This window comes from Durio zibethinus, chromosome 5, assembly GCF_047325235.1.
Source record: "Durio zibethinus cultivar Kanyao isolate XHJ-2024 chromosome 5, ASM4732523v1, whole genome shotgun sequence".
In the NCBI taxonomy this organism is placed as follows: domain Eukaryota; kingdom Viridiplantae; phylum Streptophyta; class Magnoliopsida; order Malvales; family Malvaceae; genus Durio; species Durio zibethinus.
In genome coordinates this window covers 32,403,089-32,429,611 of record NC_143166.1, presented here as the reverse complement: position 1 = coordinate 32,429,611, position 26,523 = coordinate 32,403,089, and the positions used below count along the sequence as shown (strand labels likewise).

At 32.2% G+C, this 26,523-nt stretch overlaps 2 protein-coding genes, 1 long non-coding RNA gene and 1 pseudogene across 5 annotated transcripts; 1 reads left to right on the top strand and 3 right to left on the bottom strand.

The window, feature by feature from the left end:
• The first annotated feature begins 5 nt into the window (after window positions 1–5).
• Window positions 6–1,111, top strand: LOC111281665 (uncharacterized). Its single transcript, XM_089760413.1, has 2 exons — window positions 6–447; window positions 540–1,111. Exons 1-2 carry the CDS (start codon window positions 6–8, stop codon window positions 1,109–1,111), a joined length of 1,014 nt encoding a protein of 337 aa, XP_089616539.1.
• Window positions 430–9,023, bottom strand: LOC111283126 (disease resistance protein ADR1-like; annotated as a pseudogene). The gene is made up of 8 exons (XR_016342002.1): window positions 8,875–9,023; window positions 8,410–8,620; window positions 7,920–8,317; window positions 3,448–3,730; window positions 2,887–3,304; window positions 2,706–2,791; window positions 1,439–1,973; window positions 430–732 (listed from the first exon to the last, which is right to left on the bottom strand). The product of XR_016342002.1 is annotated as a disease resistance protein ADR1-like (transcript).
• Window positions 9,024–11,815: 2,792 nt separating this feature from the next.
• Window positions 11,816–13,325, bottom strand: LOC149518919 (uncharacterized). The gene is made up of 2 exons (XR_016342492.1): window positions 12,426–13,325; window positions 11,816–12,315 (listed from the first exon to the last, which is right to left on the bottom strand). It is a non-coding gene; the product is annotated as an uncharacterized LOC149518919 (long non-coding RNA).
• A 2,204-nt stretch (window positions 13,326–15,529) lies between these two features.
• On the bottom strand, window positions 15,530–17,423 carry LOC111282843 (cytochrome P450 81D11-like). Of its 2 annotated transcripts, none has more exons than XM_089761183.1 (2): window positions 16,458–17,413; window positions 15,530–16,286 (listed from the first exon to the last, which is right to left on the bottom strand). In XM_089761183.1, exons 1-2 carry the CDS (start codon window positions 16,590–16,592, stop codon window positions 15,660–15,662), a joined length of 762 nt encoding a protein of 253 aa, XP_089617309.1. In that variant the 5' UTR covers window positions 16,593–17,413; the 3' UTR covers window positions 15,530–15,659. The 2 variants fall into 2 exon arrangements, 1 of the variants encoding a protein (XP_089617309.1); XR_016342350.1 differs by having other exon boundaries at window positions 16,165–16,286; window positions 16,462–17,423.
• Window positions 17,424–26,523: the final 9,100 nt, after the last annotated feature.

Here is a 26,523-nt window from a genome sequence, read left to right as displayed (position 1 = left end):
ATATCATGGATAGCACAGAAATTTTTGGAGGAAAAGTAATTGTTTTTGGAGGAGATTTTCGTCGAGTGCTACCTGTTGTTCCTCATGGTACAAGAGCAGAAACAGTTAATGTTAGTTTTGCAAAGTCTTATTTGTGGAGTAAGATAGAAAAATTGAAATTGACAAGAAATATGAGAGCAAGATTAGATGATGGCTTCAGTGAGTTTTTGCTTCGAGTAGAAAATGGCGTTGAACCTACAATAAGTAATGACTTAATTCTTCTTCCAAAGAAAATGGTGATAAAATACGAGAATGATGAAATTTCGGATAGAAAGCTGATTGACAACATCTTTCCTTTTCTTACAGAGAATGCCAGGTCTAAAAAATATATGATGGAACGTGCAATTCTTGCAACAAAGGATAATTATGCTGATGAACTCAATGAAAAAATGATAAAAATATTCCCAGGTATCAATATCAATAAAAGTTAAATAATTGTTAATGTTGCCATATTGATATTTATAGATGATATATGACTAATTTTGATTATATATTTGCAGGTGAAAGCAGAATTTTCTATAGTTTTGATAAAGCAGAAGATGAAAATAATAATTGCTATGAAGAGGAGTTTTTGAATACACTCTCACCAAAAGGACTTCCACACCATAAGTTGGAACTCAAAGTGAATTGCCCAATTATGCTGCTAAGAAATTTGAATCCTTCGATCAAGTTGTGCAATGGGACAAGGATGGTCTGTAAAGGATTTGACAAAAATGTCATATATGCAGAAATTACAACTGGACAACATACAGGTGAAAAAGTTCTTCTGCCAAGAATTCCTCTTAAACCAACGGAAGATAAAGATTATCCATTTAAATTCATACGCAAACAATTTTCAACACGACTTTGTTTTGCGATGACAGTGAATAAAGCACAAGGGCAAACGATACCACATGTTGGAGTTTATCTTCCTAATCATGTTTTTTCACATGGTCAATTGTATGTTGCATTATCTAGAGGAATCTCAATGGCTACAACAAAAGTTTTAGTCAAAACTGAGAATTCTATAAAAGAAAATGAGACATACACAAAAAATGTGGTTTACAAGGAAGTTTTACTTTCAGAAACATAATGAAACAAAACTTTTTTTTAATATTTTTAAGTGTTTTATTTGTATTCTTACCCAAGACATTTGACAAATGTTATTTTTTATTAAGGTATACTTGACCATCTATTATCTGGAGTAGATGCAGCGAACTAATCTGTTCAATATGTTTTACAAACAGGCAAAGAGAAAGAAGAAATGATAGAAACAACAAAAAAACCTATGAACCAAACATCAAAGTAAAAACCAAAAAAAAAAAACTATATATATCATATATATATGTTCTTGAATCTTGAAATTGTTTGAGCACAAAAATTGATTGATGAGATTAAAAGAAGTAAATAAAGAGATTACGTGGAGAGAACAAGGTCCTCATCTATCTTCTTCCCCAAGGGAATGCTTTAAATTTCCTGGAGAACATATCAACGGAAAAATAAGAGTAGGTTAGCTCAATGCTGTACCAATATTGTGCTTGATCTTTCTTTGATAAAACCTGCAAAGTCCAAAGGCAAAATAATTTTAAGTTGAATAACCAAGAGACTGTACTACAGGAAAATGAATGTGATCGCAAATAGAATTTCACTGTCCTCCTGAATGAAGTCCACCACCGCTTTCCTCTGAGGACACCTAAACCCACAGTTTTCAAAAAATTCAAGAATGTGATAGCGCTGTCCATGATTCAAGATTTTCCCTTCTGCCATCAACATAATATCATCAAAGAGATCAAAAGTTTCAGGTGCAGGTTGCAGCAGTGAAACCAACAAAGTAGCATCTGTCATATGCACAAGCTGCTGAAGACAAGCAACAATCTGAAATGCTGTGGAATTGTCAAGTCCATCTGCCATCTCATTCATAAACAAAATTTTTATGGGACCTCTAACAATCTCCCCTGAATAATTTGGAGAAGTTGAAATCAGAACTCACCCAAGATTTAGCATTTATCTATTTAGGGTTAAATCCCTTGGCCTAGCATGCGCATGCATCTTACTGCAGAGCATTATTTTGGTAAACTTTGTTATTTACATACACCAAATTCACTACCTGTAGTCGACCTTTTCTTCTAACCACCCAAGATACCTCTTCTAAGGGCATTACTAACAAATGTTTCAGAGCAAATATCAAGTCCAAGAATTTGATAAAAAAATGCAAGAACAGCAGAAGTAGACGTTAGCAGGAAGATCTGATAAACAAACCACAGTTAATTCATGCTTGCAATAAATACTAATTAGCAATTAAGCTAGCTATTAACCAGTGATACCTTGACATTGGTGTTGAGGGTTCAACTGAAATTATATATATTTTCATTTCCTGTCTTACTTAAAATTTGTAAGTAAGTGTAAAAACCTAAGTACATTATGTGTCACAGTTCTTGGAGACTCTGTTCCTTCACTTTTCCCAGTTATTGTATGTGCTATTTTAACATAAAGTTGAACACTCCATTTCCAAACTTCCTTATTTGCTTTTGTAAAACACAAAAGCTTTTGCAACTTAAACTTCAACCAACATCAATAATCAAATTAAACCTCCATGTATTTAAGTCAATCAAAGCTTAGTATGCTCTATTTTTTTTTCAATTATAAAAATATAGATAACATGTCAAAGACTTGGAGAAAGAACTAACCTTTTATAGGCCAGACAGCCAAATCAACAGAGAGATTCAAGAGAAATTTAGCCCATCCTTTTAGGTGAAAGGAGCATTCAATGTTCCCGTATTTCAAGAAGCAGGATTAATGGTTTAATAGAAAATCATTCATATAATACAAGAAAAAGAGAAAAGAAAAACTGGGTTTTGCTTGGTTAACTTGAAAGTTCCATTGCAGCAACAAGCCAGCGCCGAAGTCCCAAATTTCTTTCCCAAACAAATAAGCAGCAAGGGTCATATTCCAAGCAAAAAACCTTCCAGCTGACAGATATGATAATGCAGATAATTGCTGGGGCCACCATTCCAGCTAGTGGAAGCCCATGGCTTAAACCATTACATCGTAGAAAACCTTGATGATGAGGACACGGATGACCTCGATTCTGAATCTGAGCTTGGTATTTATAGAAGCCGGGAGATAGTCTATGCAATGTAATAGGAAGAAGACAGCTTCTCTGCATTAATGGTGGACTTTTTTCGGGCATATCAAAGTGTGAAGACATGGTTGCAGAGAATTTATGGTGGTGTGCCTGGTAAAGTATCAGAGAGAAAGACTGTAACAACGCTGGTCTCAAATTGCCCTGGTCCATTGAGTCCATTATGTTCATAAAATGAAGCTTTATACATGAAAATAAAGGGAGCTTATACAGTATATGAGAAAAAAGGGAACTTAGAAACATGTCTGAAGCCAATTTAAGTGGATATCTTCCTCATGAACTTTTACCTTTAGATTGGTGAGATCACATTTGAAAGAATACCATTGATAGGCTGTCTCCTCATCACAGATGACATCCTTCAAATGTTGAAGTTTTTTGATTGTTGAAGGTAGGTTACAGCTGGAGCACCCCCTCATACAGAGCTTGCTTAGATTGTGCAGTTCACCAATCTGGATTGGCATGTTGATGATGCTTAGACAGTCGGAAATGTTAAGAACAGTAAGCTGGGATAAGCTCCCAATGGTCTCAGGCAATGTCTTGAGGTCAGTATAGGATGTTAGTGTGGACAAACTAAAAAATAAATCAGTGTGGAAACTGAATGTATATTAAAAAACTGTTTATTGAGAATTATACAAGAATCTTAGGTTTATATACAACTAACTAGGGGTTAAACTAGGAAACTAAATCTTCCTAAAAAACTAATCCTATGATTGAGGGATTGTCTATCCTAATTTTAGGGATACAAGTACTTAATTCTAGATATACAAATATAAAGATACAGATTACAAGATTATAACCAGCTGTAAATAAGTGTTTTCCCACACTCTCCCTCAAGCTGATGAATAAGTGCTTTCCATTCCCAGTTTGAAAATAATTTCTTGAAATGTTGCACTGCTGAAATCTTTAGTCAACACATTTGCAAGTTGACCCTTGGTTGATACATAAAGTGTACAAATCAACCCACTGTCTAGTTTCTCTTTTATGAAATGCCGGTCTACTTCAATGTGTTTTGTTCTGTCATGTTGCACAAGATTGTGTGCAATGGTTATTGTAGACTTGTTATCACAGTAGAGTCTCATTGGTCCATCCCACTTGATCTTCAAGTCTTTTAGGATAGTCTTTAACCATAGTAGTTCATAAATTCCTTGAGCTATTGCTCTGAACTCTGCTTCAACACTTGATCTTGCCACCACATTCTATTTTTTACTCCTCCAAGTCACAAGATTACCACTTAAGAAAGTGCAGTAACCTGAGGTGAATCTTCTATCAATTACTGAACCTGCATAATCAGGATCTGTATATGCTTCTAGAACTAACCTCAAATTTCTTTTGAATAAGATACCTTTTCCAGGATTGGCCTTCAAATATTGCAATATACGGTAGACAGCCTGGAGGTGCACTTTTTTAGGACTATGCATAAATTAACTTACCACGCTCACAGCATATGCTATATCAGGTCTAGTATGTGAGAGATAAATGAGTCTTTCAACTAATCTTTGATACATCTCTCTATTTATAGTAGCATCTTCATTAGCTTCTCCAATTTTATGATTAGGATCTATAGGGGTATTTGCAGGTTTACATATAAGCTTTCCAGTTTTCTTCAGAAGATCCATCACATATTTCTGTTGTGAGATGAAAATATCATGTTGTGAGTAAGCTACTTCAATTCCAAAGAAGTACTTCAATCTCTCTAGCTCTTTTATCTCAAATTCTCTAGCCAAACATTGTTTTAGAGATTCTTTCTCTTTTTCATCATCTTCAGTTACAATTATATCATCAACATACACTAATAGAACTGTGACTCTCCCTGAATCAGAGTGCTTGATAAACAATATGTGATCTCTTTGACTTTGTTTATATCCCATTGCTAGCATCACTTTGGTAAATCTCCCGAACCAAGCTCTAAGAGACTGTTTGAGGCCATATAAAGCTTTTTTCAGCCTGCATACTTTGTTTACTTCTAGATGACCTTCAAATCCTGGTGAAATCTTCATATATATATTTTTTTCCAAATCACCATGAAGAAAAGTATTTTTTACATCAAATTGTTGAAGCTGCCAATTGTAATTTACAGCCAATGATAACAAATTCTAACTGTATTCATCTTGGCAACTAGAGCAAAGGTTTCCTGGTAATCTAATCCATAGGTTTGCTGGTAATCCAATCCATAGGTTTGAGTGTAGCCCTTAGTCACTAACCTGGCTTTATACCTTTCAACAGTACCATCTGCATTGTATTTTACAATGAAAACTCATTTACACCCTACTGGATTTTTTCTTTTAGGCAACTCTACCAGTTTTCATGTCTGATTTTTCTCTTAAGGCCTCCATTTCTATTTTCATGGCTTACCTTCATTTCTCACTGGATAATGTCTTGGATAATGTTGTTGGAATAGAAATAGTGTTTAGGCTCACAAAAATTTTTTTTTGGGATGGTGAAAATTTTTCAAATGACACAAAATTAGAGATTGGGTATAGTGGATGCTTGGTACATTCTCTGGTTCTTTTTCTAATGGCAATAGGCAGATCATAATCACTAGTTATAGTTTTAGGAGATTTATGCTCATTTTGAGAAACAGAGTCAAAAACTATAGTTACCTCATTTCTAGAGTTAGGATCAGGTTCTTGGACTGGCATTAGTTCAGGATCTGAAACTTTTCTTCTTGAGTACACCTGTAATTCCTTCATAGAATCAAGAACATATTATCCTTTGTCACATCTTACATATTTGGAATGGGTTTAGACTTAAATTCAGTATTTGACTTGAGCTCAACAGAAATATATTTCGATTCAGAAGAATTAATGGGTGTAAATGTTGAAGAAGGGGGTAAATCAAGCAAAAAGAAGTCTTTATTCTTATCTTTCATAAATGAAGTCTCCCCCTGAAGATAAGGTTGAGTAAAAAATAGTTTATTTTCTTCAAAGTGACATCTGCAGACATAAAATTTTTTGATAGGAGGATGCTAGCACTTATATCCTTTTTTAGTTAAAGAATACCCCACAAAAATACACTTAATCGTTCTTGGATCCAACTTTTCCCTATTATGATTGTGAACATGAACAAATGATGTACAATCAAATATCCTAGGTGTGAGATTGTTTGTGGTATTGAAGTTGGGATAAAATTGTGAGAGTAGTTCTATAGGAGTTTTAAATCCCAAAACTCTTGAAGGTAACCTATTTATAATGTGTGTTATAGTGAGAACAGCTTCCCTTCAGTAAGATTTAGGTACATTTGCTTGAAAAAAAAAGCTCGAGTTATAGCTAGTAAATGGCTATTTTTTCTCTCTGCCACTTCATTCTGCTATAGAGTATTAACACAAGATGATTCATGAATAATCTCTTCTTTTTGGAAATAGGTGGATAGACTCTGGTTGAAGTAGTCTCTTGCATTATTAGACCTAAATCTCTTGATTCTCACTCCAAATTGATTTTGGATCATATTTTAGAAGCTTAAAAATACTATTCACATCTGATTTAAATTTAAGTAAAAAAACTCAAGAGATCCTGGTACAATTATCTATGAATGAAACAAATAATCTCACACAAAAAATATTAGAAATTGTAGAGGGACCCCAAATGTCACTATGAATCAAGTAAAAGAGAGTAGAACTTCTTTTGTTACTGATTGGAAAAGACATACCTCTATGCTTTGCAAGTTAGCAAATATCACAATGAAAATCTTCAACATTTAATCCTTTGAACAAAGAAGGAAACATGTTTCTCAAAGTTTCAAAAGAAAGATGTCCAAGACGAAAATGATAAAGCCAGATTTTATCTTTATTGGAAGATTTTTTAGAAAGAAATGACAAAAGTAAACTATTCTTGATATTACTTGTGTTATTTGATGTCTTCAGATAGTATAGTCCATCCTTCTCCTTAGCAAGTTCAATCATCTTCCTCGAACTCTGGTCCTGAAATTCACAATAAAAGGGATAAAAAGTTACCATCATCTTTGGTAAGTTTTTGTATAGATATCAGATTAGTAGACAATCCAGGAACATGAAGAATATTTTTGAGAACAAACGAGGGATTAACTTGAATATCTCCTAATCCTGCCACTGTAGTAAATGAACCATCTGCAACAATAAATTTCTTATTACTAGGACACAGGTTATATGTACTAAACTTTTGTGAGGAATGTGTCATATGGTCTGTGGCTCCTGAGTCAATGACTTAAGAACTCGTAATAGGTTTAGCTAAGACATTTAATCCATGAGAACCGGAAGCTTTATCTGAACTAAAAACATTTCCCAAAGAACATACCACAGTAGGCTTTTCAAGAATTTTCAATAAGTTTTTTAGTTTTTCAATCTCTTCCCTATCGAACTCTCCTTGTTTCTGAGACATCTGTAGTACTCTAGTGATTTTTTCAGTTGACATTTTCTCAAATTGGGTGGTAGTGATATCTTTCTTTGAAAGAGTTCGACAATGAAGGCTAAAAATTTTGTTTTCCAAAAAAAGCCTAAAGCTCTGATACCATGTGGACAAACTAAGAAATAAATCAGTGTGGAAACTGAATGTATATTGAAAAATTGCTTATTGAGAATTATACAAGAATCTTAGGTTTATATACAACTAACTAAGGGTTAAATTAGAAAACTAAATCTTCCTAAAAAATTAATCCTATAATTGAGAGATTATTTATCTTAATTTTAGAGATATAAATACTTAATTTTAGATATACAAATATAAATATACAAATTACAAAATTACAACCAATTATAAATAAATATTTTCTCATCGTTAGTCTTAGCACTTTCAAGTTTACCAGCTTTCCAATGCCTTCAGGCAATGCACGAAGCTTGTGACAGTTGGTAATACTAAGCTTCATCAGTTAGAACAAGATCACACAACCCATCAGTCAGTTCCACCAGATCATCACAATAGTCAATGTCAATGTCCAAAAGATTTGGAAAAATATCTAAGATCCTGTTAGTACCATTCTTAAAAGCCTGACCAATAGTACACATAACCAAGTGGAAAGTTACTTAATTCGGTCGGTAGATACCATTATTCATGACTACCAAAACCTTCAATTTCTCCATTTTCTCCATGAAGACAGGCAAGGTGTAGTTCTTTGTCCGAAAATTGAGAACTAGAACCTCAACTTCTGGTGCTTGAATGCTGCCCCAATTGAATGAGAATGTTTCATCTGTGATTAAACGGCATAAGAAGTTAGCGGTAGGAGTAAATTTCTTAATTTGAGTGTATGTGTCTGAAGGTTGGAGAGGTACAGATAACAACCTGTGGAAATAGACAAGAGGCGGGCACCAAGAGGTGGTTGCTTTTCTTCCAACCACCAATTGGGAAAATTATTACTGCTTAGTTCTACAATTAACCTCTTTCTTTTTTCAACAGGGTCAAGCTGCTCAGATAGATAGCCAGCTCTCTTAGAAGATCATGCCGCATGATGAAGTGATCATTGTAGTATCCATCAGCTTCACTTGCATCTTTCCTGGTGAAGAAGAAACAATAAATATGTTGGTAAAGACACAAACAGATATAACATAAACAATAACTTTGTGCCTATCTAATAAAGGAAGCAAGTTTGAGGATTTGTCCCGGTTGATTTCCATTTAGATTAATGGAATTATAGGCTACCACAGGAGAAACCCCTACAATATGAATAGATTTGAAGAGAATACTTAAACGAATATGGACGGCGAAACGAAGGAAATGAAGAAGGCGATAAATGAGGTCGACGGTTACCATGACCCCAGGATGAGGGTTCCGCTGATGATTCGACCTAAAAGGTACCAACTTTCATAGTCAAACCAGTTCCAGAAATTGTAGAAGCCATTTTGGGTAAGGTAAAGAGTGGTACGGTAGTTGAAGTAAGGGTCAAATTCATGAATCATGCATTCATAGCAGAGGACGGAGAAGAGACGGGCATTGAAAACAAAGATGTAAAAAAAAAAAAAAAAGATAGAACCATGGGCAGTACCTGAAGAAATGGAAATGCAGAGAAAATCTTCAAAAATTTAACAGAAAACGAAGTTCAAAGTACAAAATCAAAAGAAGGGAAAAGCTTTTTAGTGGTTTATCAAAAATAAATGAGGAGTTTTAGAGAGAGGAAGAGAAAGCATACCATAAGACATGTCAGAGACCCAAAAAGATGATGTCTTGAAGATGGAAACCGGCAAGAAAATGGCCAAATTCTAATTATTAGTGTTATTATTTAATTAAATAGATTCTAAAAGTGAAAGGCTTTAGAACGAGCAAGGTAAGATAAAAATGACAAAGTAACAGACTTTTTTTTTTTTTTTTACTTTAAATGATTAAAATTTAATCTTTCTTAGCTCCAACTATTAAAAAAATTCAAGCCTGAATTTTGTTCCAAAATCTCAATTTTGAATTTATCTAAACATTTCAATGAATAAAAAATAAAATTTTTAAATATAAATTTATATAAATTTAAAAAAATTTAAATTAAAAAATAATTTAAACTTGAAATTAATCCAATCAAATTAATAATATCTTAAATTTAATATTAAAAATATACTTTATCACTACAGGTAATAATCACATCTTTTGTATTTTGCCATCAGGAAATATAGTAAAATAATTATATATCTTATTTATTATGCCGTGAGGTAATATATATATAATATTAAAGTCACAATTCCTACTTTTACTAGACTTCAATTCTTTTAATGTTTCACTTTTGTTTCGGATTATTATTTAACTTAGAAACAAAGTTTAGTTAAACAAAACAATTCATTCACAAAACTTTAATAGAAATCAAAGTCTCTATGTTTTAGTGTCAAAACTATAAAGCTAAGCGTATTATTCCATAGTGTTATCAAATGCATAGGTGTTTCTTTCATTATGTAAACTTCAATATTTCTTCATAAAACTTTTAAAAATTAATTTTACAATCATTCAAACAATCTAACTATTTATTATTTATTTTGTCATTGTAGCTTCAAATTTTCATCACAATGGAAGAAAAGAAGTAGACATATTTATTATTTTCCTGTACTTTCAATTCACATGTTTTTGCTTCTTTATGGTATTGATATTATTAGTATTGTTAACTTGGTCACCTAATATGCTAAAGTTGGGATTTGGGAAGGTTTTCATCCATTTGCATGTTAACCAACGAGAAAAATAATTAAAATTTGTTATGAATTCATTATTATTCCTTACAGTACAAACATAATGGCTAATCAATATTTAAAAATAAATCAATTAAATGTGAAAAATGATAAAAGTTGTAGAACTTAAAAAAAAATACAAAAGTGTACAATAATGCACAAGGATCAAGAAAGCTTTTAAAATTGATCTTCATTGATGAAAAGGTAAAAATCTTTAGTTCTTTTTTAATATAATTTTGATATAACATTTGAATATTTTAATATAAATTCTGAATTTAATCTTATTTATGAATTGCAGGGAACAAAATTTTCAGCTGTGATGTTTAATGAGACAATAACAAAATTTCAATTCTCTTTAATGAAAGACAAATAATATATAATATCAAATGCATTTGTCAAATCTATTAAGAAAGAATATTTTAATGTTAACAAAGAGATTGAGTTAACAATTACATCTTATACCAACATAAGAGAAGCAGAAACTCCTATAAGTTTAGAAAAAATGTTGCTTGATTATCATCTAGTGGATAAAGTGATGGAAATCCCAAAAGGAGAAATATTTGGTAAGTTTTCTTCATTTTATATAAATTTTATTAAAATAAATATATATTTAATTAATTTATTAACATTAATATATGTTAATTACAGACACATTAGGCTTTGTTATTGAAGTCAAATCTTGTATTATGGGACGCAATGCCAAGCGTCAAATAACAATAATGAATGATAAGTAAGTATATATTATACTATAGTTATTTTTATATATTTTCATCATTTGAAAATTATTTAATAAAGATCATTATATATATATATATATATATATATAATTGCAAGATGAAATCCATTGAAGTATTATTGTGGGGAAGTTTGGCTGAAATTGAAGGTCAATTACTTGAAGACATAAAAGAAAAAAGACCAATTATTGCATTATTAAATGTACAAGGAAACACATATCAATGTAATTGATATATTTTAAAATTATATTTTATCTTGGCTAAAACTTGCTTAAATTTTTTAAACTTATTATTTACTATTTATAAACTTGGTCAAATTTTCAAATAGTTTTTTTTTTTTAACTTATCATTTACTAATTGTATATTTTTCAGGTGTTTATCAACTAAATACATTCGCAATATCTTCCATCGTCATTAATCCTACAATAAAAAAGACAAAGAAATTAAGAAAGTGGTAAGTTCTTTATTTTCTTTAAATACATTGCACTCAAATATTTTAGAAATAAAAATTATTTTATATTAATTAATTTATTTATTAAGATATTTTATTACGAAAGTCACAATGTGATATCATACTCAATGCTTGAGAAAAAAAATGGAAGAATTGGAAGTCACTTTGGAACAAATCATTGATCCATCATTTGCAACTACAAAGGTGTCTAATTGGTCCGAGCCTAAGCTCATTGGACCTGGTTCAATGGGGTCTAAATGAGAGGCCCAACTGTTTATTCTTATTTTTATTCTTATTTTTTTTAATTTTGATTTATTTATTTATTTATTTTATTTTAAGATAATAGGATATTAGCACAAAAAAAAAAAAAAAGATAAAATTTTACCATGTAAATGCATGTTGGTAGAATTATACAGGGATTGAATCGGTTTTGTGATGAAAATAGTTCCCAATAATCCAATTTGTCAGCCTTTCCGAGCAACGGGTATAGACCAAAACCCAAATAGTTCAACCGCCAACTCTTGTTCAAGTTAGCCCTGCTACCATTTTCAAGTCCTCACCTAACAATCACCCATAGCTACAGCCACGCTAAGCCATCCCTCAAACAATATCCATAAACCAATACACAAATATACTATCATTCTAGAGACCACCATTGTCCGAAGACAGAAAGAAAAGGCCAAAGAATCATTCTGCCAATCAAAACCTTTAAGAATCTCACCGTCACCTCTGTCACAACACAGCAAAAAATAACCAATCAATACCCAACATAGCCTCACACAGTCTCACAATATTGAGCCAAGCAATATTATGAATCCAGAGGTACTGAAGCTTTAGTTTTTGGTTTGGTAGTCACGCAGTAGAACACCTGAAACTCAGTAGATAAAAAAAGATGACAATCAATTCAAAGAGTTTTCGCCATAACAGAGACACAAACTACCAACAGAAAAAATAAGAATCTGGGTTCCCGTGACCTACATCGGTGGGGGCAACGACAAAGGGAAGGGAGTTGCATGCGATGAGAGGCAAGTGGTAACATACGGTAGACTGTTAGTGTGGAGTTACCTTATTCTGGGGATCGAAAAAATAAAGGAAGAAGACAACAACAAAAAAATTGAGAGCTGTATCACTAGCTTTTTGAGAAAGAGAAGTTGTCTAACTTTTTACAATAAAGAAAAAAGAAAGGAAAAAGATCCTGTAAAAATGGTTTAGAACTTGAAGATCTGGTCAAGTCCAAAAAGCTTAAATTTTGAGTGTAACTTGAGGAGGATTCAAGACTCCATAATTCGAAATTGAGAACTCTAAGCTCGACTACTTTTTAGCTTAAGCGGGCCTACGTTGGATTTGAGTTGTAACTCAAATTTCAGGTAGCAGTAGAGGTGGTCTTTGGCGTGGTGGCAACTGGTAAAGGCTGCAGCAGACATCGATTGGATTTTATGCTTCTGGTAGACGACAGTCTCCGACTGTTGGTAGCAGCTGGTGACAACGAGGAACAGTGACAACCAGTTTTTGGGTTTTTGCTCACTTGTAAAGACAAAGAGAGGATTGGCAGAGAAAATGGATAAAAGAGAAGAAGAGGGACGGGTTGACCCGTTCAAAGCTCAGACCCGGTTTGAGTTTCTATTGAACTAGCCCACTCAGTGATCCATTTAAGCCTAAAACTTCTTCTCAAATTGGCTTAGACTTATTTTGATTATGATCTTAGCCCAAATTTCGGTATTCCATTTTCTATCATATTTTGTTTTTAGTCTTAGCATTTATTTGATTTATTTATATTCATTAAGGATATGTTGGTTAATAATTAAAAGATAAATTGAGTAAAAAATATTTTCAGTTATGATATTATTTCCAAAAAAAAAAAAAAAATTAAAAAATATATTTTTGAGGAAAAGTTAAAAGTATCAATTTTTCTTGAAAATAAATTTTTTTTTAAAAAATATTTTTAGGAAAAAGTTGAAAGTATCAATTTATTTGAAATTAAAATTTCAGAAGAAAATAAATATTTAAGAAAAAGTTGTAAGTACCAATTTTCCTTAAAAATAAAAAAAAAACATTTTAAGAAAAAGTGAAAAGTATCAATTTTCCTTATGCAAAAACAATTAGTTTTTTTTTTTAAATGAAAAGAAAAGGATTTAAATCTCAAGTTGAATTTTTATTTCTTTTCCTTTTTTTTCTTGAAAATTTTTAATGTTAAATAATCCAACGACAGAGTCTTTGCAAGTGAAACAGTGATTTTCTTGCATATTCTTGAGGTGAAGGGATTTTTTTAATTTTCTACCAAAAGTATTGGAGTTAATTAAGAATAATTTTTAATAATTAATTACTTAGTAAAATTTTTTAGGCTTATTGGATAATACGAATTTGAGCTGGTACCATCTTTCGATAGGTGTTGTAATGGTGCTATAACCTTCTTAACTCGTAATCGAACTCCTGAACCCTGTTCTGGTTAGTAGACCTGAACCTATTCTTTTAGGAACTCTTAGTCAAGCTTAGGTGTTCCTTGAAATGATAGATTCTTTAGGTGACCAATCGCATCTAAACAAAAAAGATTGGTAGCGACTCCTTAAGCCAATGTGGAGCCATAGATCACCAGATCTATTTGTTATGATAAAAGGTTTATAATATTCACTTCTATTAAATTATTATTTTTGAAATACTATAAAAAATTAATTTTCTTTAATTTTGTAGAATATGGTATATTCATTCAAAGCAACTGTAATGAATATTACCAACAAAAATATTACCAATAAAGAAAAACCTTGGTATGATGCTTGTAAAGAATGCAAGGGGAAGGTAGAAATTGATGAAGACATCAACCAAGCATGGTGCAAAAAATGCTTAAATTCACTACAAATTTTGGACCGAGGTAAGAAATTTCATTATAATAGCATTTTATATACATAAAATAAGTATGCATTTTTTATTCTAATTAAATGAATTTCAAACTAATTTATATCATGTTAATAGGTACATGTTAAAATTGGAGATTAGTGATGGAAAGGAAAGTATTATACTCACTTTATTTCAAGCAACAGAAACTCTCATTGGTTGTGAAGTTTCAAAATATCTCAATTATTGAATGATAAGGTAATGAATTATTATTTACATAAATGTAATTTTATTTAGTATAATATGAAATATTATTTATAACATTATTATTATTTAATTGCAGGAAGCAACAAAGAATAGAGGAGAACCTGATTATTATAATAATATGGTTTCAAGTCTCAATGAAGAATTTAAATTCACAGTGCAAATAGATCAAAATTAAGAGCTTGAACGAGTTAAACGGCGATTAATTGCTTTAAAAATACATAAAATTAAAGATAAAGATTTACCAACAAAGAAAAGAAAAAGAAAGCTCGTGAAAAAGCAAAAGGCAGAAAAAAAGGAAAATGTTCGATCCAATTTCATTGTAATAGAAGATGATTCTTTAAAGAAAGATGAAGATGTAGACAATAACCTTCCACTAAAAGACTTTAAAAAAAAGTTTCTCAATAGAAAAATCAAAATGGAGAAAGATTAGATGTTTATTTTTTTATACAACTTCTTACTCAGTTTTTTATCTATATTTTTTTAAATTTTAAATTTTATTTACCATCATAATTACAAATATTAAAATTAAATTATTGTGATATTATATTTTAATTGATTATCACGTGCATAGCACGTGGCAAAAAACTAATATATAAAAAAGAGGCCCTCCCTTAAGTGGGGATAGAAATCTAGTTTTATTAATAATAGGCTCTAATTGTAATTATCTAAGTGATATTTCATTTTCATATTTTTTTGATCAAATTGTACAACAAATACTTGTACTTTGATTAAATGGTGAAATTAATTCTTTTAATGTGTTCAAATTAAATTTTTATATTTCATTTAATTATCGAATTTAATTAAATTATTAATAATTCAAATTTTTACTAGATAGATAATCAAAGCTTATTTTTGCATAATTTAATTTATTTTTTTACCGGAATTAATTTCATCATTTAATTAAAGTACAAATATGTTTTGCCTAATTTAACTTACTTTTTTTTAATCTAGACTAATCCAATCATTAAAAAAAGCGAACAAAAAAATAGAAAACACTAACTGAGTCCTACTACAATAAAATAATTACTAGATAGGTAATAAAATCATTACTAGATAGGTCATCAAAGCCTATTTTTGCAATATAATCACCCAACTAATGATAACTAATGTAACATTTCAAATATATTTATAAAAAACCTTATTCACGATGGGACGAGCTTTGCACATAGCAATTAATGGCTGAACTTTAGGCATGGTGATTCCCTTTCCTTCAGTCATGTCAATTTCCTTGCCATCAATCCTTTCCCACTCAAAGCATTGAATCAAAGATCCTAAAGTTAATCCCAGCATTCGCTGAGCTAGGCTTGCTCCTGGACATGCCCTCCTTCCTAACCCAAATGGCATTAACTTGTGAGAATATTCTCCTAATTTCTCACCATTTTCAAATCTCTCTGGCTTGAAACTTGTTGGATCATCCCATAGTTTTGGATCCCTATGAATGGCCCATGCATTCACCAATACGATCGCACCACGTGGCACGTTGTATCCACCTAAGGTACAATCGCTAGATGGCATGTGTGGAAGCAGAAGAGGAGCTGCAGGGTATAATCGAAGTGTCTCCAATATAATACTTTGAAGGTAATGTAGCTTGGAAACATCTTGTTCATCAATCAGGTTTTCTTGACCAATTTGATTGTCTAGTTCAGCTCTAGCCTTCTTCAATACTTCTGGGTGATTTAGCAAATTGGACATTGCCCACTCTATTGCGACTGCTGATATATCAGTTCCTGCAAGTATTATCACCTTCACAACAACGTTAATTTGTTAGTTTAGGACATTTCAGATTTGAATGTCATCTTCTAAAATTAAGAACATGAACCAATTAAGCTAAGCTCCGAATTCAAAACCGAATATCTTTCAATAATAAAATATTGAAAAGTAAAAAAAAAAAAAGATAAAGATTCAACTAATTACCAACCCTTTTATAATTTCGTCAGTATAGTAATGAGGCTCAGATTCTTGCAAGGAAAGAAGGTGATCAATCATACTATTATTGTCCTGCCTCTTGCTTCGGCGATTCTCAATTGAAGTTTGCAAGAACCTGTCCATCCTTTTTCCAACCTTCTTCACCTTCTTTTCAAACCCTTCACCAAACCAGTTCAATATAGGAAAGTAATCTGCTGGATTTGCTGTTCAACTATTCTTGAATGCGTCTGCCATAAGTTCCCTAAATTCTCTTGCTTCTTCTTCATTCGTCACTTCATCTCCATAGTACCACATCCCTGCCAACATCCTCATTATGTTATTAAGGGTCATGTCATTAAACATAGATTTCAGCTCCACTTTCGCAAACTCTTGACGCGAATCACACGACAATTTTAGTAACAAGCGCCTGATTTCATCTTTTCGAACAGTTACGGAGGCGTTTAGACGAGTTGATGAGAAGATTTCAATGGCACCAATTCGACGTAAGTTGCGCCAATGATCACCATAAGACGATGTTGTAACTGTGGTATTGTTGTAGCCTAAGTGTTTCCCTATGATAAACTTGGGGCGATTGGCAAAAACTATATCGTTCTTGATGAAGCATTCCTCGGCTGCGGTTGAGGATGATACTACAACAAGAAGCTGAGAACCGAGGCGGAGGGAGAAGATTGGACCATATTTTTGTGAAAGGCTATGGTACAAACGATGGATGGGGGGTTTTAGGAGGTGAAGGTGGCCAATTATGGGTAGTGATGGTGGGCTTGGAGGGAGGTTTTTGGGGTGTTTTCTTGATTGAAAGAACAAGTTTAAACAAATGATGAGAAAGATAAAAGAAAGAAATGAGTAAAGAATTGTTGCTTCTTCCATTGTTTGATTTGCTTCTGGTAGCTCTGTGTTTGTTTGATCTTATCTGATTTGATTTTTTTTTTATTATTTTGTGGTGTAGAGAAATAAAATGTATTTGCTTTGATAGAGGGGCGGCGTAATATGAGCATTGCTAAAAAATTTGGACCAATCTTTCAATGGGTGGAATTTTCCAAGTTAGACTTCTTTAACATGCATCACAATCATGTGCGTTCTTCGCTTATTTTAATTTGTCACTCACATCAGCAGCCTTTTTGTTTGATTTTTCCTTTTCTTAAATGTGGGTCCGGTTTACTTGCGTAAGAGATATTGCCATCCTGGAGACTTCTTGCGTAGGAGATATTGTCGTCTTATAGACTTAGTCATCATTTGGCTGTTTTTAAAATTGTGTAAGCGAAATGAGAAGGATTGATACTGTAGACACCCGCTTTTCATATAAGTTTAATATATTTAAAATAATAAATAAATAAAAATAAAATTTCAGTTTTAGTAAAATTTTAAGGTTAAGAGTTTAATTTTTAAAAATAAGATCAAAGATTTGATTTTTGAACGAGAATAAACAGATTGGATGAAAGGAAAAGTTTGATTTTGAAATCCCATTAAACCATTTACCCAATCTTATATAAACCTCATCAATCACAATAGTAAGAACACAAAAAAGAAAGGAGGGAGAAAATAGAAGTGATTCGAGGAAATTTTTTGTTTCAAAAGATTTTTTGGAGAATTTGTGGTTTTTAATTTGTTTTTTTAGCTTTTTTTGAGTTTCTAAAAATTTTTTAAAAATTTTTAGAATTTGGTGAATTTCTTGGCAAATATTCAAGTTTTTCGGTAAGTTCCGGTGAAAAATTCAGTTTCTGATGATAAAACTAAAAAATCAATGATTTTTTCGACGGCATTCAGCGAAAGACGATAACTGAAAATCCCCTAGAGCAAGAAATAGAAGAGAAAAAAAAGAAAGGAGAATGAGCGTCTGAGGACCAGAAGACTTTTTTTTGCCTTTTATATAGTCCAAAAATGAAGCCATTTTGAGCTAAGAACCCGATAGGATCCACGCGTTTCCTTATGGTCCAACCCGACTCGTAACGCCTCGACCCACCTACCCGTATCACCTAGCTCCTGTTGAGTGGAGTGAGCCATGCTGCGCACTGAGCCACTCCAGCCGAGTTTGTCTTTGGAGTCGCATACTGTCCAAGCCTAGCCAAAGCCGAGCTAAGGTTTTTATTTATTTATTATCATTATTTATTTATTTACTATTTTTTTTGCTTATGAATTTTTTTTATTAAATTGAAATAATTTATTTTATTAAACATTCTTTAATTTTCAATGATTACTTAAAATCAAATATTTTTGAGGAAAAGTTGGAAGTACCAATTCTTTTTAAAAATAAAAATTTTAAAATCAAATATTTTTGAGGAAAAATTGAAAATATCAATTTTTCTTGAAAATAAAATTTTCTAAAAAAACATTTTTAAGGAAAAAGTTGAAAGTGCCAATTTTTCCTAAAAATAAAATTTTCAAGAAAACATTTTTTTTTTAGAAAAGTTGAAAGTATCAATTTTTCTTGAAAATAAAATTTTCAAAAAAACATTTTTGAGGAAAAAGTTGGAAGTATAAATTTTTCTTAAAAATAAAATTTTCAAGAAAACATTTTTTTTGGGAAAAGTTGAAAGTATCAATTTTCTTGAAAATAAATTTTTTCAAAAAACATTTTTGAGAAAAAAGTTTGAAGTACCAATTTTCCTTAAAAATAAAATTTTCAAGAAAATATTTTTTGAGAAAAAGTTAAGGAAAAGTTGAAAGTATAAATTTTCCTTGAAAATAAAATTTTTCAAAAAGCATTTTTGAGGAAAAGTTGAAAATACTAATTTTCTTTGAAAATAAAATTTTCAAGAAAATATCTTTTGAGGAAAAGTTAAAAGTATCAATTTTTTTTAAAATAAAAAACCTTAAAATACTTTAAAGAAAAGTTGAAAGTATCAAATTTTTTGTATAAAAACATGAGTTTTTTTCTTATAAAACTACAAAAGATCTATATCAAGAGTCGAATCATTATTCTTTTCTTTTTTTTTCTTTGAAAATTTTTAATAATAAATAATCCGACGACGGAGCCTCTGTGAGAGAAACAATAGTTTTCTTGCATACTTTTGAAATGAGGGAATTTTCTTAATTTTTTTATCAAAAGTATTGGAGTCAATTAAGAATAATTTTCAATAATTAATTACTTAGTAAAGTTTTTAAGGCTAATGGATAACATGAAATCAAGTTGGTACCATCTTTTGATAGATGTTGTGGGGGTGCTATAACCTTCCTCACATGTAACCCCACTCTCAAATCTAGTTCTGGTTTCGCGGATATGGAATCTACCTTGCAAAGATACCTAAGTCAAACTTAGGATTTCTCTCTAAAAAGGGACAGATTTAGTCAAGTGACCAATCGTACCTAAACAAAAAATATTTATGGTGACTCCTTAAGTCAATATTTAGCGATAAGTCTCCGGATCTAGATGTTATGATAGTTTGGCGACTCCACTAGGGAAAGTCGAGAGTCAGGCCAGCAAATAAATTTGTGTTATCCAAAAGCTTAATAAAATTAAACTTTTTGTACAAATTTTTATTCATTCATTCTATTTATTTACTTTGTTCACTTTGTCATTCATATGCATATGCATAACATGAGTTCTATACTCGAGTTTCATCCCTTTAGGAGGTAGTAAAGTACCTATGCTTTCGAGAGATTTTAATGCCTCCGCAGTAGCTAGCAAAATACTCCTACTCAAATTAAATCTTTTTCGCTTGCAGTCTGTAATGGGTGAGGATTGGGATGCCTTACTAGTTTGTGACGAACGATGATGTAAAATACAATTTGAAAACCTTTAGATTTTCAATCTTTAAACCACATATAATGAACCTTAGAAATGACTAACCTATAGATAAAGCCCTCTCTTTCCCTTTAGAATTGACCAAAAGCTTAGGATTCATTCTTTTATTGTGTGATGTTCTACTTTAGTTATTTATATGTTTTTTCTTATCTAGTGTACTAACTGTCTTTCTTTTTCATCTTTGTATGATTCATACTCATATCATGAAGTGGCATAAAGAATATTTGCCTAAAAAGACAGTCTTCAACAAAGAGTTTTTCATGGACTCCATAGAACGACTAGTTTGCTCTTCATCCGTATTAGCTCCGTGTGAGTCACCAAACGAAGTAAAGGTTCATTCAGAAAAGATCCAACAAAAGGAAGCGGATTGTCTACCAATTGGCTATGCTTCCACTTTGTCTCAAGAAATATCTATCCTTTTCAAACAAAACAATCTAGAGGATTTAGTTGATATATGGAAGAATATGAGTCCATCAAAATAAGAGGAATTTTGCCAGAGACATGGGCATATAACACACCATCTTGCAATAAATGTCAAGAATAAAGTAATTAGAGCTATAGTACAATTTTGGTATCCTTCATAAAAGTGTTTCATTTTTAATGAAGTTGATATGGCATCAACTATCAAAGAATATTCAACTCTGTTGGGTCTACACCTCAAGGCCCATGACAAGATATATGTTAAGAAACACAAATCAGGATTCCTTAAGAATCTGGCCTATCTGATGGGGATAAATAAGGAGATTGTGGATTCTCATACAAAGAAGAAATAAGAACAAGTTTATTTATCTTGAAAGTTTTTTTACGATTTCTTAGTATAACATGCCAACGAAGAGTGGGGGTTAGACGTGTTTGCCTTGGCCATATATGGAATGGTGATCTTTTTAAAGGTTTTGGGGTATATTGAAATAGTAGTGGTTGACTTCTTCAAAAGCATGATCAATGGCTGTAACCCTTCAACGGTGACATTGGTAGAGACTATTAGATCTTTGAGTTACTGTCGTCAGAATGGGGGACGTTTCACGGGCTGTATATAACTATTGTATTTATGGATGAAAAGCCATTTTGAGTGTAAAAGAAGTGCATTCTCAAAGCTTTATTTTCATAATCGAGTTTCAATCAAGAAATTTTGTGAAAGTGAGTGGCCAGAGTAAAAGTCTAAAAGAGAATGGATAGTTTTTTTACAAAAGCTGACAAACATCGAGGTGAGATGGTTGGTCTCGTGGATGAATCGTGAACCCATGCTATATCAGTGTGAAGATAACACTGTGGTCCCACTTCTGGGTCTATGGGAAACAACAGGTTATGCGTCACTTCTAGTGAGAAGATAGTTTGAGGTCGAACAGTTCATTCTCATAACACATAAGCTTCATCAATCAAATTTTTTTTACAGTAAACTAAAAGCATTTCAGAGGATGAATGATGTGATTAAAGCATGGAAAAACTCCCATAAAGTGAGTCCTAGATCGTTCATTGATAAGGTTACTTATGGGTACTTAGCTTGGAGAACAAGACGAGTACAGGAAATGGCACTCACTCATGAAGGTTTTCAACAACCAACAAGAGAAAAGCTTGAAGAAATACCATTAGAATTGGAGCTTACGAAAAAATAATTCGAGATAAAAAAAGATAAGCTAAAGTAAGAAATCGAAAAGCTTCAAGAGAAGAAAGATCAATGAAAAGATAGAGCTGAAAAACATGAAGTCAAAGTTTACAAGATTGCTAGAGAACATGATACAACTGTTAAAAATCTAGTGGAGCTACACCAAGAACATAAAAGGTTATGTGTAAGGGTTAAAGCGAAGGAGATAACAATCCCTGAGCTGGCTGATGAGAATGAGCCATTGAAACAGGAATATGCTAAATTAGAAGAAGAAAGTACCTAAGTACAGACAAAAAATAACATGTTAAATAGCTACCTAAGCAGGTTAAAACAAAGGTTAAATGAACAAGAAGACTATATCGCTGCATTGGTTAGAGAGCATAGAGAATTATCATACCAAGTGTGGTGTGGTAAAAGGAAAAACCTAGGAAGACAGAGGTATATTGAGCATTTGACAACTCAAAATTTGTAAAGAGGTAGGTAAGATAAGAGAAATGGTCGAAGAGGTAGAAGCGTTGAAGCAAGTGGTGGCCCCAGTAGGGAAACATGGACAATGCCTATTGAATTTCATTAATGAAGCAAAAAACTAGTTGAGCAGATCAAACGATTCTATGGTTATAACTCTAGAATGATAAATTTTATGTAAATAAAGTTTTTTTGAAATAAATAAAATCTTTTGGTTAAACACTGTCTTAAGGTAAATGTTTTTTGCATGCATGCATTTTATTCATTGCATTCTCATTCATTTCATTTAACAAAATAATCATCTTAGGTTGTCATGAGATAGTCATATAAACTTGCTAATTCTGAGATATGGTATTAAAGGTTCAAGGATAGCTCGACAGTTGATAAATTCGAGCCAACCTATACGTCACCCATATAATACTTTATTGCAAGCCAGACAAATGGAACAGAAACAAAATACTCGTATGGACAAGTTCGAGAAAGCTTAAGAGGAGATAAATAGGAAGTTGACGAAGTTGATGGAAATGTTTAAAAAACTGGACAAGGGTAAGACAGTAAAAGAAACCCCTAATCTGAATGAAAGGTAAGATATTGTGGATCTATTATACCCTTCCAAGTTTGATCCAAACCAAGGTCAATCTTTTCAAGAGACACAGGTCCCACACATGCCATTTTCTAGGGCATATGCTTACACCTATCCTGAAGTACCATATCGTAGTTACACTAACTCCACTTTTAGGGTAAAGACAGCAGACCCAGTTGAAGTCTCTGATTTTGATGACCTTAAAAAGAAAAAAGGATTGAAAGTAAAAACCTCTAAGGTAATTGAAGAGTCAAGCTCTTAATTGAAAATGAATATTTTAAAGGATAGAGTTCGAGCCATTGAGGGTATGGATTATTTTGGCACTATAGATGCAGCCTAATTATGTTTAGTTCTAGATGTGATCATCCAATCAAAGTTTAAAATCTTTGAATTTGAAAAGTTTGATGGGACTAAATGCCCGTTAACCCACGTTACCATGTATTATCGAAAAATGGTCACCCATGCTCATGATGAGAAATTATTGATGCATGTCTTTCAAGATAGCCTTACAGGCTCTGCGATAAGGTGATACATGTAATTGGATTGAGCCCGTAGCCAATCCTGAAATGACTTGGCAAAAGCATTTGTAACCTAATATAGACACATTATGGACTTAGCACCTGACTGACTCTCTTTACAAAGTATGAAGAAGAAAATCATAGAAAGTTTCAAGCAATATGTTTAATGATGGAGAGATGTTACTTCTCAAGTCCTACCACCTCTCACAGAAAAAAAGGTAACAGTGCTTTTTGTCAGTTCTCTTAAGTCTCCATATTATGAAAGATTAATAGGAAATGCTACGAAAAATTTTATTGATATGGTTATATTAGGTGAGATGATTGAAAATGTTATTAAGAACGGTAAGTTAGATGGAAGAGAGACAATCGATGCAAAGAAGAGTGGCCCATTTAAGAAGAAAAAAAGAAAAACTCATGTTGTGAGTTGTGAGGGCCAACAGTTTAGAGGTTATGTTCATTTTTATAACCACCCTATGTATCTAGCCCAAGTTGCCGCTACCCACTACCCATATCAACCATCATACCAGCAAGTTTATCGACCAACCCTTCAATCACAACCACCCGTACACATATACAATTCATCCACCATACCTCAAGCAAGATTTACCCCTAAATAGAATACCCAGCCAAGTAATTCAAGAGTGTCATGAAACAACCAAGAGAATGTCACATTTGACCCAATCTCTATACCTTATACAGACTTACTTTCACAGCTCGTGGAGAAAAATTTAGTAGCTCATGTCTTTGTAGATCCTATGCAATCACCTTTTTCCAAATGGTATGACCCAAATGCTCATTGTGATTATCATTATGGGGTTATAAGCCATTCCATAGAAAACTGCATCTCTTTAAAGCACAAGGTGTAAAACTTGATAAAAAAGAGTTTGATAAGCTTTGAAAAAGAAGAGGCACCTAATATCAATGGTAACCCTCTGTCAACCCATACTGGGGAACAATTAATGTCATACATAAGGATCAAACCAACAAGATCAAAAGAAGGGTAGATAAGATTAAGACCCCTCTAGACAAAGTGTTTAATGCCTTGTTGAGAGTAAAGATATTGTATCCAGTGGACCAATATACTTACCGTGGAGAGTACAACCCGTCCTTAAAGTGTAAATACCATAAGGGAACTGTAAGGCATTCGATTAAAAACTATGATTAGTTCCGTCAAATTCTACAACAATTAATGGATTCATTCCAAATTGAGTTTTACAAAAATGAAAGAAGCTCAAGAAATGTAGAGGTATCCACCACCGAGCAGGTTTCAAAGCCTACCCCGAAACCAGTGACAATATATTACAAGAGGCCAAAGCTAATAGAGAAACCCACTTCTAAATCAGTTATAACTTTCAAAATCTCTAATCTTTTCCCATACCAAAATAACAAGATAGTACCATGAAAATACAATTGTGAGGTTGTAACGACGAGGTCAAATGAAAGAGATATATCAAGCAATTATGATATGACAAATATAACTAGAGTGGGTAGCATGACTAGGAGTGAAAGATGTTACTTTCCAAAAATGGTAGAAAAAATGAAAAAAGAGAAAAAAAATTGGAAAAAAAGAAGGGAATAGAAAAGATCCTATGGCAGTGCCAAGATAGGAGTACTAGAAACCCATTTTTGAAAAGAAAGCTTGTGAGTTTCTGAAACTAATCAAACATAATGAGTACAGTATGATGGAACAGCTAAACAAAATACCAGTTAGGATCTCACTTCTATCATTATTGTTGAATTCAGAGCCTCATCGTAATGCCTTATTAAAAGTTTTAAATCAAACACATGTATCCCATAATGTATCTGTAGAGTACATAGATAACCTTGTGAAAAATCTGGTGGCCTCAAATTACATTTCCTTTAATGACGATGAGATTTCCCTAAAAGGAAAAGGGAGTACTAAAGCTCTGCATATAATGATTAGATGTAAAAGTCATACAATGACAAAGGTTCTTATTGACAACATCTTTGTAATTAATGTGATGCCTATGTTCACCCTGGCTAAGTTGTTTATTGAGATGTCTCACATGAAAACTAGCCACATAGTCATCAGAGCTTTCGATGAAGCTAGATGGGAGGTGGTAGGTGACATTGAACTATAACTATAGATCAAGCTATGTAATTTTAACATGAAGTTTTAAGTGATGGATATTTCACCATCATATAGCTATTTATTAGGAAGGCCATGGATTCACATGACGGGCTCTATCCCATCCTTGTTGCATCAGAAGATAAAGTTCATTATCGAGGGGAAGTTAGTGAGTGTATTAAGAGAAAAAGATCTGCTAGTGACCCAACCAACAAATACCCCATATGTAAAAACTACAGATGAGGCTGTAAAGTATTCTTATAGATCTTTTGAGCTGGTTAATGTAACTTATGTTAGTGAAAGATCTAGGCTGTATACACCATAATTGTCGGCCACTACCAATATGGTTGTTAAATAGATGATTGGAAAAGGGTGGTGTCTCGAAAGAGGATTAGGAAAGAAGTAAGTAAGTAATTCAGAAGCTATCAGCGGTGATCAACAATCAAGAGAGGTTTGGCTTAGGGTATAAGTCTACAAAAGAGGATAAGGAAAAGTTGAGTGAAAGTAAGAAAGAGAAAAGGATGGATAAGCTTAAAGAACAAGAGCTAGAGTAAAAAAAATGATTATTTCTTATTTTTATTACATCTTTCGATCAGGAGGATGTATCTATCCTAGAGATGATAATCGGGATATGGGGTTGAAAGAACCCTTTTCTGAACTTACCATTCAAATTGTGGAAAGAGAGGCGATAAAAGTCAAGATAAAGAGTCGCTGGTGTATCCAACCCCACAAGGTTCAAAGCTGAATAATTAGGAAATCATTGAGCTACCTATTATCCTTTAGTCTTTCAAAAAGTAATGTAGTGAATAAAATTCCTATACTTCTGCCTAAAAGTACTAAGATTATTTTCTTATGTATGGTTCATTCATTCATTTCAATAAAAAGATCGATGTGATGTATTTGTATTTCTTCTGTCTATTTTTTAATTTTCATTCCATACATCTTGTCAATATTTCTCTTTTTTTACTTACTCTTAGGTACCCAAATAATAAATATAAAGATAATCATGATAGTAACCTAGGGTTTGATTTTGAAAATTCAATATATATTGATG

Excerpts from the sequence above, each read along its gene's own strand:
- LOC111281665 (XM_089760413.1), top strand. The coding sequence starts at position 6 with ATGGATAGCACAGAAATTTTTGGAGGAAAAGTAATTGTTTTTGGAGGA. Across the intron at positions 448-539 it reads AATGATAAAAATATTCCCAG|GTGAAAGCAGAATTTTCTAT; the intron begins GTATCAATATCA and ends ATATATTTGCAG.
- LOC111282843 (XM_089761183.1), bottom strand. The coding sequence starts at position 16,592 with ATGGACAGGTTCTTGCAAACTTCAATTGAGAATCGCCGAAGCAAGAGG. Across the intron at positions 16,287-16,457 it reads ACGAAATTATAAAAGGGTTG|GTGATAATACTTGCAGGAAC; the intron begins GTAATTAGTTGA and ends GTTGTTGTGAAG.